We start from the raw sequence: 14985 nt of genomic DNA, 5'->3' as shown, positions 1-14985 counted from the left end.
TGGTACACTATCCGCATTCTGCTGCACCACCTATACAGCTATACAGGTCTCATTGCAAGTGTCGGTCTTTAAATGTAGCTTAGTTATCTTGCTTGCAAATTTTGTAACAGTTAATATTATATTGCAAATATATGTAGCATTATTATATATAACTAATAATTATCGGATACCTGGTTGTCCAAGTGCTGCCATTTCTAAGACATGCATTTGTATGCTTTTCTATAGTTTTGTTTAGAGGTAGCTATAAGTGGCTGAGAAGGTATAGTTAAAAGAAATTATGAATTAAGGCTAAAATTAATAATATTATACACCTACACAACTTGCAGACATTGCATAACTAAGATGAAAGTAATTCACCATGGCTATTAGCTGCTGTAATGCAACATAAGCCATGATGTTTCCTTAGTGCATGTACGGAGCTATATCTTAACATACACATCAGCTCCAGATCTCCTAGTAGCACTCATGATAAGTATATGGACGAATATAATACATGCCCTCAGCACACAAAACCATTGGTTAATTGAGTGCTACTAGGAGATCTAGAGCTGATGTGTATGTTAAGATATAGCTCCATACATGCACTAAGGAAACATTATGACTTATGTTATGTTACAGCAGCTAATAGCCATGGTGAATTACTTTCATCTTAGTTATGCAATGTCTGCAAGTTGTGTAGGTGTATAATATTATTAATTTTAGTCTTAATTCATAATTTCTTTTAACTATACCTTCTCAGCCACTTATAGCTACCTTTTAAATAAAACTACAGAAAGCGTGCAAATGCATGTCTTAGAAATGGCAGCACTTGGACAACCAGGTATCTGATAATTATTAGTTATATATAATAATAATGCTACATATATTTGCAATATATATTATCGCTAACTGTTACAAAATCTGCATCGCACTAGAATCATGTAACTATTATAGCTAGCTACCTCTCTTCTATCTCAGTTCTAGAATAATGTACTAATGACAATGCAATATTGATAAGTTATCAATATTGCATTGTCATTAGTACATTATTCTAGAACTGAGATCAATATATATTGCATTGTCATTAGTACATTATTCTAGAACTGAGATCAATATATATTGCATTGTCATTAGTACATTATTCTAGAACTGAGAAAGAAGAGAGGTATAGCTAGCTATAATAGTTACATGATTCTAGTGCGATGCAGTCTCAATAGCTGCATAACTATTGGCCTAGCTTGTTTGAAAGTATATATAGGCCTTTGGCTATAGCTTAAATACTGTAAATGTAGGTAGCTAGCTATACTGACAGCGATGGGCAAGGGCGGTCCTGACAGCGATGCAAACGAAATTTTCAGCCAAGAATTCCCGCCTCTATATAGATCCTTTTCAAATAAAAAGCTCATACAGATTGCAGGCACTGGTACACCCTCGGGACTGACTAATATTATTTTTGCCTGAATTGCAACTTTATATAGTGGTACCGTTCTTCTGTAAAGCAAATAGCTAATTGACAAAACACCGCTAGCTATAGCTCTTAGCTATGAACTGAGACAAGAAACTCCCACAGCTATACGCACAGCTATAGTGAGGTAGGCACGTAATTCTCCGTAAATCGGTTTCTGCTGACATAAAACTATCAGAAACGAGATCAGAAGTTCAGTTTGCACTGACTGGTCATGTCTCTCAATGAACATCTTCAGGGCTTCTTCAATAAAGAAGATAGCACGACGTCCTTTCAACTAAGCCCTGAAAATGGGAAAAAGTCAGGTGAGGACGTTCCGAAGGCTAAGCCAAAGCCTAAACGAAGTGATACAATCAACAGTATACTAGTTAAAACTACTTTCGGAATATCTGATACCAATACACTCAACCGGAGCCAGCCTTCAAGACCAGTGGTACTGGTTGATAGGATTGTGCTGGTGTCGATTTGTATAGTGGTAGCATTGGGATTTTGTGTGCCTATCGTTATCTATGCTGTCGATACTGATCGTGGTGGAGACAATTCTACAATCACGCTCGACTTCGACGTCGACCAGTGCTCTTCGGTACTGAATACAACGTCTTTGCAGGTTTGTTGATCCTTAAATGTATTGTGTGGGAAAAACTGCATGAGATCATCGTAGCTAATTATAATTAGTTAACAAATACCACACATAGTTACGCAATGCAGCGATAAATGTACAGCGGGGGGGAGGTAATCAATTTGGTTTGAGGACAGCTAGCTATATAGCTAAGGCCAGGCCAAGTTGATTCATAATTTATCGTCAGGGATATTTGAGAAGAGGTCTTGAGAAGAAGTCATGCGGGCGGGAGGTCATATTTCATAATTTTTTTAACATGGAAAAACATTTGAAAAGTATAGCTTCACACAGTAGCTAACTGCATATTTGAACAACAATTGCAAGCTTATTTGATATGTCACTATTTATACTTACTCGTTTATGCATTCTCTCTTTAGAATCTAGTCTATTTATTGAAGGTTCTAACGAGTCCAGACTGGGTATAATCGTTACATTTATTGCACACACCATGTTTCAATATACAAAAATGAGTTCGAGAGTATAAACAATGATTATCACGTGAGAAATAATGAATTATGAAATTATTGCTCTATTCCTAAAAACTCATGCAGGCGGTGACAATAAACTGTGAATCAGCTTGGCCTGGCCTAAGTTAAAAAAGTTATCATGAATAGCTTACAGCCAGCTACAGTATGACAGTATCAATAGCTATTTTGATTTGAACTGGCTAATGCTCAATCTCTAATTTTCTTTCAGCAGATAAATAAACACTAACAAATGTAACTTTTATTGACTGGGTACACTACACAAATTAATTCTTGGGATGTCTGCATGGTTCCATCTCAAATGACTCTACAACCATTATAGGCACTTTCCAGACTTTCCAGTATTTATGTACACATTTTACAAGCATGCGTGCAGTAGTTATTGCTGTTGTAATTATAGCGTTGCTTGTAAAGTATATATCAAAACTGAATTAGCTGTTATCAGTTAGACCGATACCTTATACACACTTGTTTTCATGTATTGTACTATTAGTTAGCTGCTGAAGGCATTGGTACATATAGCTAGAAAAGAAGCATAATTATGTCATGCATCTGATATTATGTTGCAGTTGCTTTGTCCATAGTGATACTGTTTGTATCACCTTGTTGATCATGAGTTGTTGCCTGGTACTTTAGGAGAAATGCTACCGTGGGCTGGATCTCATTTGCTGCTGTGTAGGTGACACACATAGCTATTTGTTTTGATGGGATCATAAATAGGTTCCATATTAACTGCTCCAATGATGCTAGATTCCTTAATGCCATATACAGCTGTGTTTATAAATAACTTTCTGTCATTGATTCATTTGTTGGTATTTCATGACATCACTTAAATTGCTATTAGGGGCGTAGCAAAAAACTAAAAGTGTGACACCAATTAATACAGTTTTTGCAGTGTATAAAAATGGGGTGGGGTGGAAGAGTCTTAGAGCATGCTCTGAAAGATATTTTTAAATTGAAGATGCTTACTGAAGAAAGCAATCATGCACGATAAAATTTGGGCCCAATTATTTGTAATGGGATACCAGCTAGGAATTTGAAGAGATCTATAGTAATTTGTTGGACTTTCAGAGGAATTTTCAAAGAATTTAAAGGGAAATTATGCAATAGTATAATATTACTTTACTAATAACTTTATTGGCTTTTATATAACAGTGCATGAAGCTAAGCTCCCTGTAAAATAAAAGTGGACAGACTTCTTGATCCTCCTTTTGCTGTGCTGTTGCTTGTTGTTATCAAATCCACTGCTGGTTGTAGATCTTTTTCTGTTGGTTGTTTGCTATCATGATAGGAAGCTGGCTATGAGGGTGGTCAGTTCCATATATGGATGCCAAAATTGTTTGCTCCTCATTAAAGTGAATAGTTATTGCACGGCTAACACAAAAAGTATACCATCATTTTTCAAATGTTAGAATGACTGTTTTATTAAAGTGTTTGACAATATGTGACTGAATTTGACAAAACAAGGCTTCGACACACAAAGCTTTGTTAGGAGATATGGCGATTTTAAGGAATCATTGTGTAATAACTTCCCAGTGCCTACAGCTGTGCAAACAAAATTTGCACCAAGTATGCATCTATTTACTAGCTATCACTGAGTGGGTGTATACATTTCTGATACCCAAAATTTGCCCTGTTTTGAGCAGCTTTTTTCAAGCTGGTAATAATATCACAGGTGGTAGTAATAGGGTGGGAGGGTGGGGGTAGTAATAGGGTGGGAGGGTGGGGGTGGACGGTGGTCTTAATATACGGGTATAAAATGAAATAAGAAGACGATTGGAATCCAGAGGCCAAGTTTGGGCTCTCCATGGCCCTCAAATTACTCCAAATTGACTGAGAACACTATTGGCGAGCTCTCTGTGAAGTCCCAGCTCACTACACACCATTATCTCAAAGCCATGGCCATTTAATGGTGCCAATCTCACACTCGTGGCTTTGACAGGGTCGGAAGAAAGCTGCTACAGAAACCAGACTTGTCAGTGCTGAAGGAAGTACAGTGTGAAATATGATAGTGTATTAGACCAGCAATCCATTTCTGGTAAAATCGTAAGTTTGATTTTGTGTGTGTGGAAGCCTTGTTATGTGAAATCCAGTCACATATTGTTGTGCATGACACGAAAAGCTAACCTGCTGCAATGCTGCTACCATATCTGTTCCTGCATCTTGTGAATAAACACATTAAAATTTTAACAAATGCGTCCTTGTCAATATTTGGGCTTACAAAGGCGGTTCACACTTTGCTGATGGCAATGCAATTTAACTACTGAAGTATATCTCATATTCAACCCACTGAATATAGGTCAATGGAATAGCTTGGAAAACATATGGCAGGCATTGGAAAATTTAATGTTACATTGGCTGAAAGTGAATTACTTTGTGCACTGTTAGATTTTTTAGAGTTTTATAGGAAAACACTACTCAGCAGTGTTATATATATATATATATATATATATATACTAGTGGGGCAAAAAAATTATTAATTTTCAACAAGTAGAATAGGGATCAAAGATTTGATTTTGAAAAAAACTGCGTAAACAAGAAGTAATAGGGATGATAATCCACAAAATTCTATGCATCATCAGTTCAAAGCAAGTTATTTGAATAGTGTACACTCAATTTGCGATTCCTATTTCAACATTTTAACAAAATTTAACCACAAGTTGAAATAGGAATCGCAAATTGAGTGTACACTATTCAAATAACTTGCTTTGAACTGATGATGCATAGAATTTTGTGGATTATCATCCCTATTACTTCTTGTTTACGCAGTTTTTTTCAAAATCAAATCTTTGATCCCTATTCTACTTGTTGAAAATTAATAATTTTTTTGCTCCACTAGTTTCATAATTTTTTTCATGTCCATGCACATGGACTACTTCTTAAATATACGTTCAACAGTACATGATTGTTTAATAAAGAAACCCATTGTAATATCAACTGGCAATAAACAATTACATAAATAAGTTTAATAAACAATTACATAATTAAGTTTAATCATTGTCCTCTTCCTCTTCCTCTTCAACACACGCTTGACAAAACGTGGTCGACTCCAATTAAAGTGCTGAGTATACGGAGTATCCCGCTTTTTATTTTTCAATCGCGTACGGAAGGGACACACCCCTTTTCAATTCGAAATTTACCAGTGTGTTCCAATAGCTTACAAGCCTTGTTATGTCGACTCTTAGCTGGTAAACAGCTGAAGAATATAATAGAAAGTATACACGAAAGGCGTACAGTAATAGTTTAAGTGACGAGGTGCGGGCCACACCCCCTTCACTGTCTCGTAATGAAGAAAGTCTAAAACCCGAGTTTCAGTGAACAATAGTTATGTTTAATGTTTAGTGTGATACAACTTGATGCATTTTAGTCCTGTGAGCTAAAGCAATGGAATTTTAAACAATTCTATATTATCATCTGTATGGCTTCTCGATCGAATGGCGTCTCGAAGAGTGATTCTTGCTCTATATCTCGCAATCGCATTAGAGAGGGAAGATTTTAATACCACACAGACCTGGGTACGAATGTTTTTTAAATACGCCATACGTTTTTAGGGCTGATATCTACTTCCTACGAGCTGTAGGCGCGCGAAACAAGAAAGAAAGAAAGAAGAAAGAAAGAAGAAGATGGAGAATCTAACCATTTTCAAAATTTTAAAAAACACCTAAAACCATTTCCCTTACTTTTAATACTTGTTGGCTAGTGTTGTAAACACAAAAGAAAGGTCTAGAATGTTTTAGAAATAAAATCTAAAGCCCGGAAGGCTGCTTTTGGCGTGCGTTCTATTAGAGTGTTTTGAAAAATTTCTGCCTGATCCCTATTATGTACCACTACCGTGGTACATGATATATATATATATATAACATACACCATTAACACCAATTTATATACGTATGCACAAGTACACTAAAAATAAGACTTGTATAAATGTTTAAATTGTCCAAGACTTGCTGCAGTGTCAAGTGAGGCATTAAGTGATCATGAGTTCAGATTTGAGTATGCCTTTGAAGCAAAAACTATTGCCATATAATTTATGTTGTCCTGACTCTTGGTATGAAGAGGTGATGAGTGTTTCTTCCAATATGAGAGGTAACAGTTGTTACAGTTGTATAATTTTGAAGTATACATACTATTTTGCAATTCCACATGTGTGGCCTGTGGTCTTAATAGTAAAGATGTTTAAATACTTAGTCACCAGGAGATTGGATAAGTGAGACTGCATGTACCATTCTACGTTGATGCTTTTTTGTGAATCAGCTAACCAACTATGCATGATTTTTGCTCTTCAGAGTGGCGATGGAATTGCTGTCCAATCCTTGTATACAGAGACATGTACTAGCTATAGTGGGCAATGCTCACAATATTTGGATAGAGTATATGAAACCACTTTGTTATTTGCACTCACACTGAAAGACATTTCGGAAAATGATATTACACAATTTATGGATATCCTAAATCAGCTTATGGGCACTCGTTTTATCACTGAACAGTGTGTTGAAGTTGTGTTACCATTTCTGTGTCAATATGTACATCCCCCATGTGATGGTAATGGTAGTGTAAACCTTATAAGCCAGGAACAATGTAGTAATATTCGTGATGTGGTGTGTGCTGATGAGTGGAGGCTGGTCATGGCTACATCATCATCATCACTTTTACCAGCCTGTGAACATTTCAGTGATGTTGATAATATCACTGATGATAACACTACACAAATTATACCACAATCTTTACAATGTCACTATCAGTTTAAAGAATACTGTGGCTTGTGTCTACCACTGTGTGGAGAATTCTCACAACACCGAGTTAAAACCAAGTTTCAAGAAAGAGCAATATTTATTTTTGCTGGAATATCTGCATTCATTGGTGGAATATTGGTGTTTGTTGCAGCCATCATTAGATGGAAAGCACTGTAAGTAAAAACCAGGCTTAATAATATATAATTGTGCAGTAGTTGTTTATGTGCTAGTGAATAACATTCATTGCTATTTTTTTACAGGTTAGATTTTCCATCTGTTCTAGTTGTATACAACACTCTCTGTGCATTTGTTATAGGTAAGTTACATTGTACATATGTAGAAGTGCATGGACATGCGCAGTAAACATTTATTGTTAAGTGTGGCACATTATTTAAGTATAGTTAATGTAGAGTGGCTTTTAGAAATGGCCTCTACTGCAAGGCATTAATATTGTTTAATTTATAGTAGATGTATGAAACCACCCACATACAGAATGTTTAAAATCACTCCTCAGTATTGTTTCACTGTTGAACCTTACCATTTAGGATTGTTTAAAAGAATCTTAAAGTGTTAAAACCATGATAACCTTGCGTGGCAGGATCAAAGCAAAAAACAGTTCTATAATAGCCATATACAGAACACAACTGAACATGTTCTATATTGAACACAGTTATAGAACCTTTAATAGGCCACATGCACAGTTCTATATCAGGTAGTTATAGAACTGCCAGGCCTATTTTGCAGGCTAATAGCCTGCTTCAAGTGATTAATGATCCAATTCTGGCCAGTACAACCAATCACCCAACCCAGTCTATGATCTAAACTATTATCCCATGCTACGCTGGTTGACCAGTCAACACAACTAGTACAACTAGAACTGCTGGATTTATAGACATACCGTACTTGTAAACTATTAAAAGTTTGTACTAGTTTACAAGTATTACTTGTAAACTACTTATAAACTACTTGTAGCTATTGCAAAGACAGTCTAGACTCCTCAAAGTCCAGAACAAGGTATATTAATATTAACACAGGTAAAAATGCCTATTCTACCAAAGATATAGTTGATTTCAGGAGTACTCCACGAGTTTCTAATTGTGTTTTGCGTAGCTAGCTATCTTGTGTGTATATAAATAATATGGTTCAGCGGCATCGACTCTACCTAATTAAATGGTTACAGACCCAAGGTATATATTCAGTATCCTTGGAGAATGACTGTCGAGATTTCAGTTTAGATGGTGCCTTTGTGATCATGTCGGTGAACTCATAAAGTTCTAAAGTTCTAATGCCTAGTTGTGAACATAAAACAATACAGTGTTGTGTGACAAATATTTACATGTACACTTTTGTTATTTCCAGACTCACCATTCCACTACTATGATGATTTTCACTGTATTTGAATAATATGGTTCAGCGGCATCAACTCTACCTGATTAAATAGTTACAGACCCAAGGTATATATTGAGTATCCTTGGAGAATGACTGTCGAGATTTCAGTTTAGATGGTGTCTCTGTGATCACATCGGTGAACTCATCCAGGAGACTGGAGGCATACAAGTCCTCATAGTTTCTACTTATGGAAATAAAATATCAAAAGTTAGTTTATATGCAAATAAACTTGTTTATATTATATTATATTGGTACAGAGAGTAAATTGAAGACAAAAGAAGAACTCTAGATCTGTAAATATAGTTAGAATTCTGGTAGACTCTGACAATGGTATTGTCAATAGTCAGGTAACTAAGAACTTTAAAAGTTCTTAGTTACCTGACTATTGACAATACCATTGTCAGAGTCTACAGGAATTCTAACTGTCTTTACAGACAAAAGAAGAACTCTAGATCTGTAAAGATAGTTAGAATTCTGGTAGACTTTGACAATGGTATTGTCAATAGTCAGGTAACTAAGAACTATAAAGTTCGTAGTTACCTGACTATTGGCAATACCATTGTCAGAGTCTACAGGAATTCTAACTGTCTTTACAGATCTAGAGTTCCTCTTTTGTCTTCAATTTACTCTCTGTACCAATATAATATAATATAAACAAGTTTATTTGCATATAAACTAACTTTTGATATTTTATTTCCATAAGTAGAAACTACGAGGACTTGTATGCCTCCAGTCTCCTGGATGAGTTCACCGACATGATCACAAAGACACCATCTAAACTGAAATCTCGACAGTCATTCTCCAAGGATACTGAATATACCTTGGGTCTGTAACCATTTAATCAGGTAGAGTTGATGCTGCTGAACCATATTATTCAAGTTCTCTGTAACAGTTAAAGCACTGCCTATAGTCCTGTCATTTTTGGCAAAACAATGAGTAAACCTTTAACTAATTGCAACAAAAACAGTTTCAACTGTTTCTAGATCTGGTACAGAAAATGTGCTCTACAACATATCAAAAGTCTCAGTGAATCTCATGTGGGAAAGTGCTTTTCGTGACTTTTTATAGCCATTTTTAGCTTTAAATGGGATTTTCAGTTCTACACTGGATTTCATCTGTACATTATCCATATCACTCACATTTGGGAATTAAATGATTGGTCTTACCATAAGGAGCAATGTGATACTTATTTGGTGTCCATAGCTTAATCTATTCAAAAGTTATAACCATTATGTATTTTTACCTGTTTAGTCCCGCCCATGCATATAATTAAATTTTGTTTATATCTGGACTAACCATTGCAGGAGACATGTTTTCACAACAGAGGTAAACCTTAGATGTATTTGTAACCATGGAAACACATAGTAGTTACTTTGTACAATGATTGTAATACTATATGATATGAACAATACTTCAGACAGTATGTATTATGGAAGGTGTACATACGTAACTCAAGTTTACTACAAACAAGTAGTTACTCATGCTTCATCATTTTAATTAGTACATCCTGACCCTCTACAGTTACCACAAGCAATAGAACATTTCACATTGTGCCTCTTGCATGTACACCTCACAGGGGCGGATCCAGACTCTTAAAAAGGGAGGTTCCACTTTGAAATTGCAACTTCAGCTTAGCTGTATAGGTTGAAGACCAAAAAAAAAAAAAAGGTCATCACCTGCTGACAATAGTTGCCACCTCACCAACTATATTTCCTTCCTTATTTATAACTAGATATATAGCTTGCTACGCTGCTCCTCAAAAGACCACTGTGACTGCTCTATTAGAGTATCTCGATTAGACTGCTCTATTAGAGTATCTCGAGTGAGAAGGCTTTTCAAAAGGGGGGTTCCATGGAACCCTTGGAACCCCCCCTGGATCCGCCCCTGCCTCATACTGCTACAGTCAGTCTGACATACAGTTAAATCTGATTATTCTCAGAAGCTCACTTGATGCTGGGTAAATCGGTAAGTAATGGCATAAATTTTCATTATTCTTCATCCATCCCCATTCTAGGGGGTTCATTTCACCACTATACTACCTTTCCACAATATTTGAAAATAAACTTATAGGCTGCAGCAGCTGAAGTAGGTGGCAAAGTTTGTGAATGTATACAAGATGTGTTTGTGGCAACGTTTTCACAGAAATGTTTGTAGCACAAAGAGTCTATCGTGTCCCATTGTACAAAGTTACTATATAATTATAATGCTTGTTGCCCTGCAATGGAAATTTGTTCAGGGGTAGCTGACTCTTTAGCAACTACCTTAGCTTGTTCTCAAAAGTGTTCACTTGACTGGAATTTCTTGCTAGATATGCCCTTTCCAATACCATACAGGTGTGAAGTACAGTAGTATCACAGCCAAGCATTGCATGCAGAAAAGGAATATTACACTGTATATTTCAGTACCCAATTACTCCTTGATAGCCTTGATGTTCCACCCTTTGAACTTCTTTGCATTTTTCTTTGGGTTTAGAAAAAATAGATTATGAGACTCCAGACTGGTACAATGGCATAATAGATGTAACTGTCAGACTGACTGTAACAGTATGAGGTGCACATGCAAGAAGCACAATGTAATATGTTCTGTTGCTTGTGGCAACTGCAAATGGTCAGGATGTACTAATTCAGAAGTAATTGAAAATGATGACAACGATGATGATGCAACATGAGTAACTATTTGTTTGTACTCATTTCTACTTTACACTTGCACCAACTCAGTTGTGTACATCTTCCATAATGTATACCATCTGAAATATTGTTCATATCATTATAACATTATAATCATTGTACAAAGTACCTACTATGTGTTTCCATGGTAACAAATACATCTAAGGTTTTATCATGACCCTCTGTTGTAAAAACATGTCTCCTGCCATGGCTAAAGTGTCAATAATCCATTGCTTTAAACAAAATTTAATTATATGTGTGGGCAGGGCTAAACAGGTAAAAATAATGATCAACTTTTGAATAGATTAAGCTATGGACACCAAACAAGTATCACAGTGTTCCTTATGGTAAGACCAATCATTTAATACCAAATTTGAGTGTTTTGGATAATGCACAGATGAAATAGAACTGAAAATCACATTTTTAAGCTAAAAATAGCTACATAAGGTCCCGAAAAAGCACTTTCCCCACATGAGATTCACTGAGACTTTTGATATGTTGTAGAGCACATTTTTCTGTACCAGAAACAGTTGAAACTGTTTTGTTGCAATTAGTTAAAGGTAAAATGGTAAAATGACTGGACTATACTAGGCTTGTGCTATAGGTTAATATAGCAATCAAAGAGTGGTCTTGAGATGAAATATAGTTGGCACTCAGCTTTCCTTCGTGCTATATTTATGTCTCACACCTACTCTTTTACATACCATATTTGACCAATAGCACTCATGGCAGTGCTCTACTCCACTTAAGTAGGGTTCCACTCCCCAGTTTGGGAGAAGAACCTTACCACTTGTTAATTGAATTAAATTTGATAAGCCAAAAGGGAGTTCATTACCGTACTGGATCCATTACTGCAGGTACGTGGATTTGCATTCAGATATCCTTCTCATTGAAAATAAATTCAAACACATTTCTACTCTTCTAAATGATTAAATGCAACATGTTTTCCCTTTATCCAACATTTGATGTAAACACAAATTCTTCAAGTTGAGTTCATAGTTAGTTGCATGATGATCACAAAGATTGAAGCGTATTATCAGTAGCCAGACATCAGCTCCAGAATTGTGGAATTACTGCTATGGTTGTTACCGATCACAATACCAGCACTGAGAGATTAAAGCTGCTATATATAATAATATTATGCTTCCAATCCCCTAGTAAGATTGGAAGCACAAGATTGTATGTCAGCTTACATGATGGGTTGACAAGCATGTATGTTTATCCATACTCTTGTGTGTAGTCGATTAGCCACATAGACTGATGTACTGCACTATATGTGACCGGATTTGTGAAAAGGAGTCTTCCACACACATCAAATTCTATGAACTTGGAAGACCATAACTTTGTGTTCTAGTACCATTTAAACCTGAAATTTTCTCCATCCATTAAAGTATGTTAGTATTCACTACTGACCAAATTTCAAGTCAATAGCTCAACTTATGGGCCATCAAAGTCAGTACATTGTATGTGTGTGGAAGACCCTTTTTGCCAGTCCAGTCACATATTTTGACATGTTTTATTAAATCAATGCACTTATACTGTAGCTTGCTTGGTCTTAATAACATACATTGGTGGACAAGAGAGGCTATACTGTTCACATGAGGTTTTAAGTGTTGCTTATGATAATCCATCAACATTTTGCCAAGCTTCAGGTATGAACTACTATACTGACAATGTAGTACTCTTCTTGTTGTTGCTATTAACTTGTTGTATAGCAGTTTTGTTCATTATAGACTTCTGTTTCACTGTATGCTATTGTTGTTAGCTTGCTGTATAAATATTTTGTTATTTCAGGCTTTCTGTTTCACTGGATGCTGGTGCTTCTTGGAATACTATGGCTGCTCCATCTCATTCATTTATTCATCAAAATAGCATTTCCTGTTTGGTCAAGAATACTTTCCACTAAACGAACAAAAATTATTCTTCATGTGGTGGAAGTTGCTGGGGCTACTTTTGTTAGCATTCTGGCACCTTTTGTATTTGTGCTGGTGTCAGAATATAACATTGGCCGATTCCCTCCAGTGTTATGTGTTCCATCTAATAAAGTATATTTTTACACAGTGTGTTTACCATTGTGCATTGTAATGGCAGTTGGGGTTATACTTGCTGTACTGATGTTTTGGATTTTACGTGAGGTCAGTGCATTAAAATAATGGTGTATTTATAATGTTCTAGGATGTTTCTGACATACTATACTGTATATATACTGTGGTTTAAAATCTTTTGTTACTCACTTTACCTAAGTGCCTCCTATTTTTGTAGAGACATCAAATGTTCAAAAAGAAATCATCTAAGTACTTGTGTAGTGTGGCATTCAATGTTCCAGAATTAAAGATCCTTTTTATATCATGTTACTTTGTCATATTTGGAGTAATAGCACTGGTCAATGTAAGCATTGGAATCAGAGACTCGGATATCATCCTAGACAAATTGCTTATTTATTTCACCTGTCAAGCTGCTGGTTACAGTGGCCCTGATACATGTTCTAAAGAAAGAGGTGACCTTGAGTCTCATCTTAAACCTGAGCTAAATGCTGCCACTTACATTTTGCTGGGCTTAATTCCCTGGTCAAATCTTCTGTTCGCAATCCAAGTCAAAGATGTAAAGAAAGTAATACGAAGGCTGACAGCATACAAATGTCATGTTGTTCGAGACAGAACAGCAACAACCAGCAAAGATTGCACTAGAACAGTCAGTACCTCATATGGCGACACGAAATGATACATCTATAATTTACTTGCAAAGCACATACACATAACAACCTGTGAATCATTTATTGCACTTTTTGTAGGTGAAGGTTATTCTTATATTCCTACTATACTGTTTTAGATATACTTGCATCTATATTATGTGAAAATGTGTGCATACAAAGTTTTGCTGTAAATGTAGCACTACTATAAATAAAAATTAATGTATATACTAAGCATCATTATCGCAATCATTGAGTTGATTCAGAATATGTAACTAGATACACCACTTGAAGCCATTCTGTAAAGCAAAGCAGCTAGCAAAAACTTTAAAAGCTATGGTTTCATGTGATACACCATACATCTTGGATCCACATTGTCTGGTTATTAATTTGGCACATATATTCATTACAAGTAGGTGTACAGTTAAAAATCAATAAGCTAAGTATGTGACACATTAAAAGTCAAATTGAACAATTATGGTTTCATCTGATCCTTCTTAAATTGTTTGTCATAGCTATGCTATTCAAACAGGTTCGGTGTTGACTAAGATACTAGAGTTTTAGTGTGCATGCACCCATGCGTGCGTGCGCGTGTTTGTGTGTGTGCGTGTGCGTGTGTGTGTGTGTGTGTGTAAACTGTTTACATAACAAAAGAAATATTACAATACGTAGCTTAATAGTACAAAATCATACATGTATTTTATAGGAGTACAACATACACTACACATTATACAGTATGGATTATATAGCTAGGTCATGTTTAACTATAGCAAATTAATTTAATGAGTGTATCTATAATATTGTTAAGGATCTCTCAATGAGTGCATGCTATAAAGTGCTTGGGTGTTTTATGCATGTAATAGCTAGTGCTGCTAGCTTTACGCTTTAGCTAGCAGCTATAGTTGCAGCTGTGGCCAAGGGACTAATTTAAGCCTAATTGTAAATACTGTATAGCTACAT

The 14985-nt window shown here is 35.8% G+C and overlaps 1 protein-coding gene and 1 long non-coding RNA gene across 2 annotated transcripts; both read left to right on the top strand.

Moving 5' to 3' along the window:
• Window positions 1-1654: 1654 nt before the first annotated feature.
• LOC136243312 (uncharacterized) lies at window positions 1655-14072 on the top strand. Its single transcript, XM_066034838.1, has 6 exons — window positions 1655-2051; window positions 6835-7454; window positions 7542-7597; window positions 12881-12988; window positions 13131-13471; window positions 13599-14072. The coding sequence occupies exons 1-6, from the start codon at window positions 1659-1661 to the stop codon at window positions 14055-14057; spliced, it is 1977 nt and encodes a 658-aa protein (XP_065890910.1). The 5' UTR covers window positions 1655-1658; the 3' UTR covers window positions 14058-14072.
• LOC136243313 (uncharacterized) lies at window positions 8274-8959 on the top strand. Its single transcript, XR_010694835.1, has 3 exons — window positions 8274-8735; window positions 8784-8877; window positions 8928-8959. It is a non-coding gene; the product is annotated as an uncharacterized lncRNA (long non-coding RNA).
• Window positions 14073-14985: the final 913 nt, after the last annotated feature.

Source organism: Dysidea avara, chromosome 13 (assembly GCF_963678975.1).
Source record: "Dysidea avara chromosome 13, odDysAvar1.4, whole genome shotgun sequence".
Taxonomy (NCBI): domain Eukaryota; kingdom Metazoa; phylum Porifera; class Demospongiae; order Dictyoceratida; family Dysideidae; genus Dysidea; species Dysidea avara.
The sequence above is the reverse complement of the archived record's forward strand: the minus strand, read 5'-3'. Positions and strand labels throughout refer to the sequence as shown.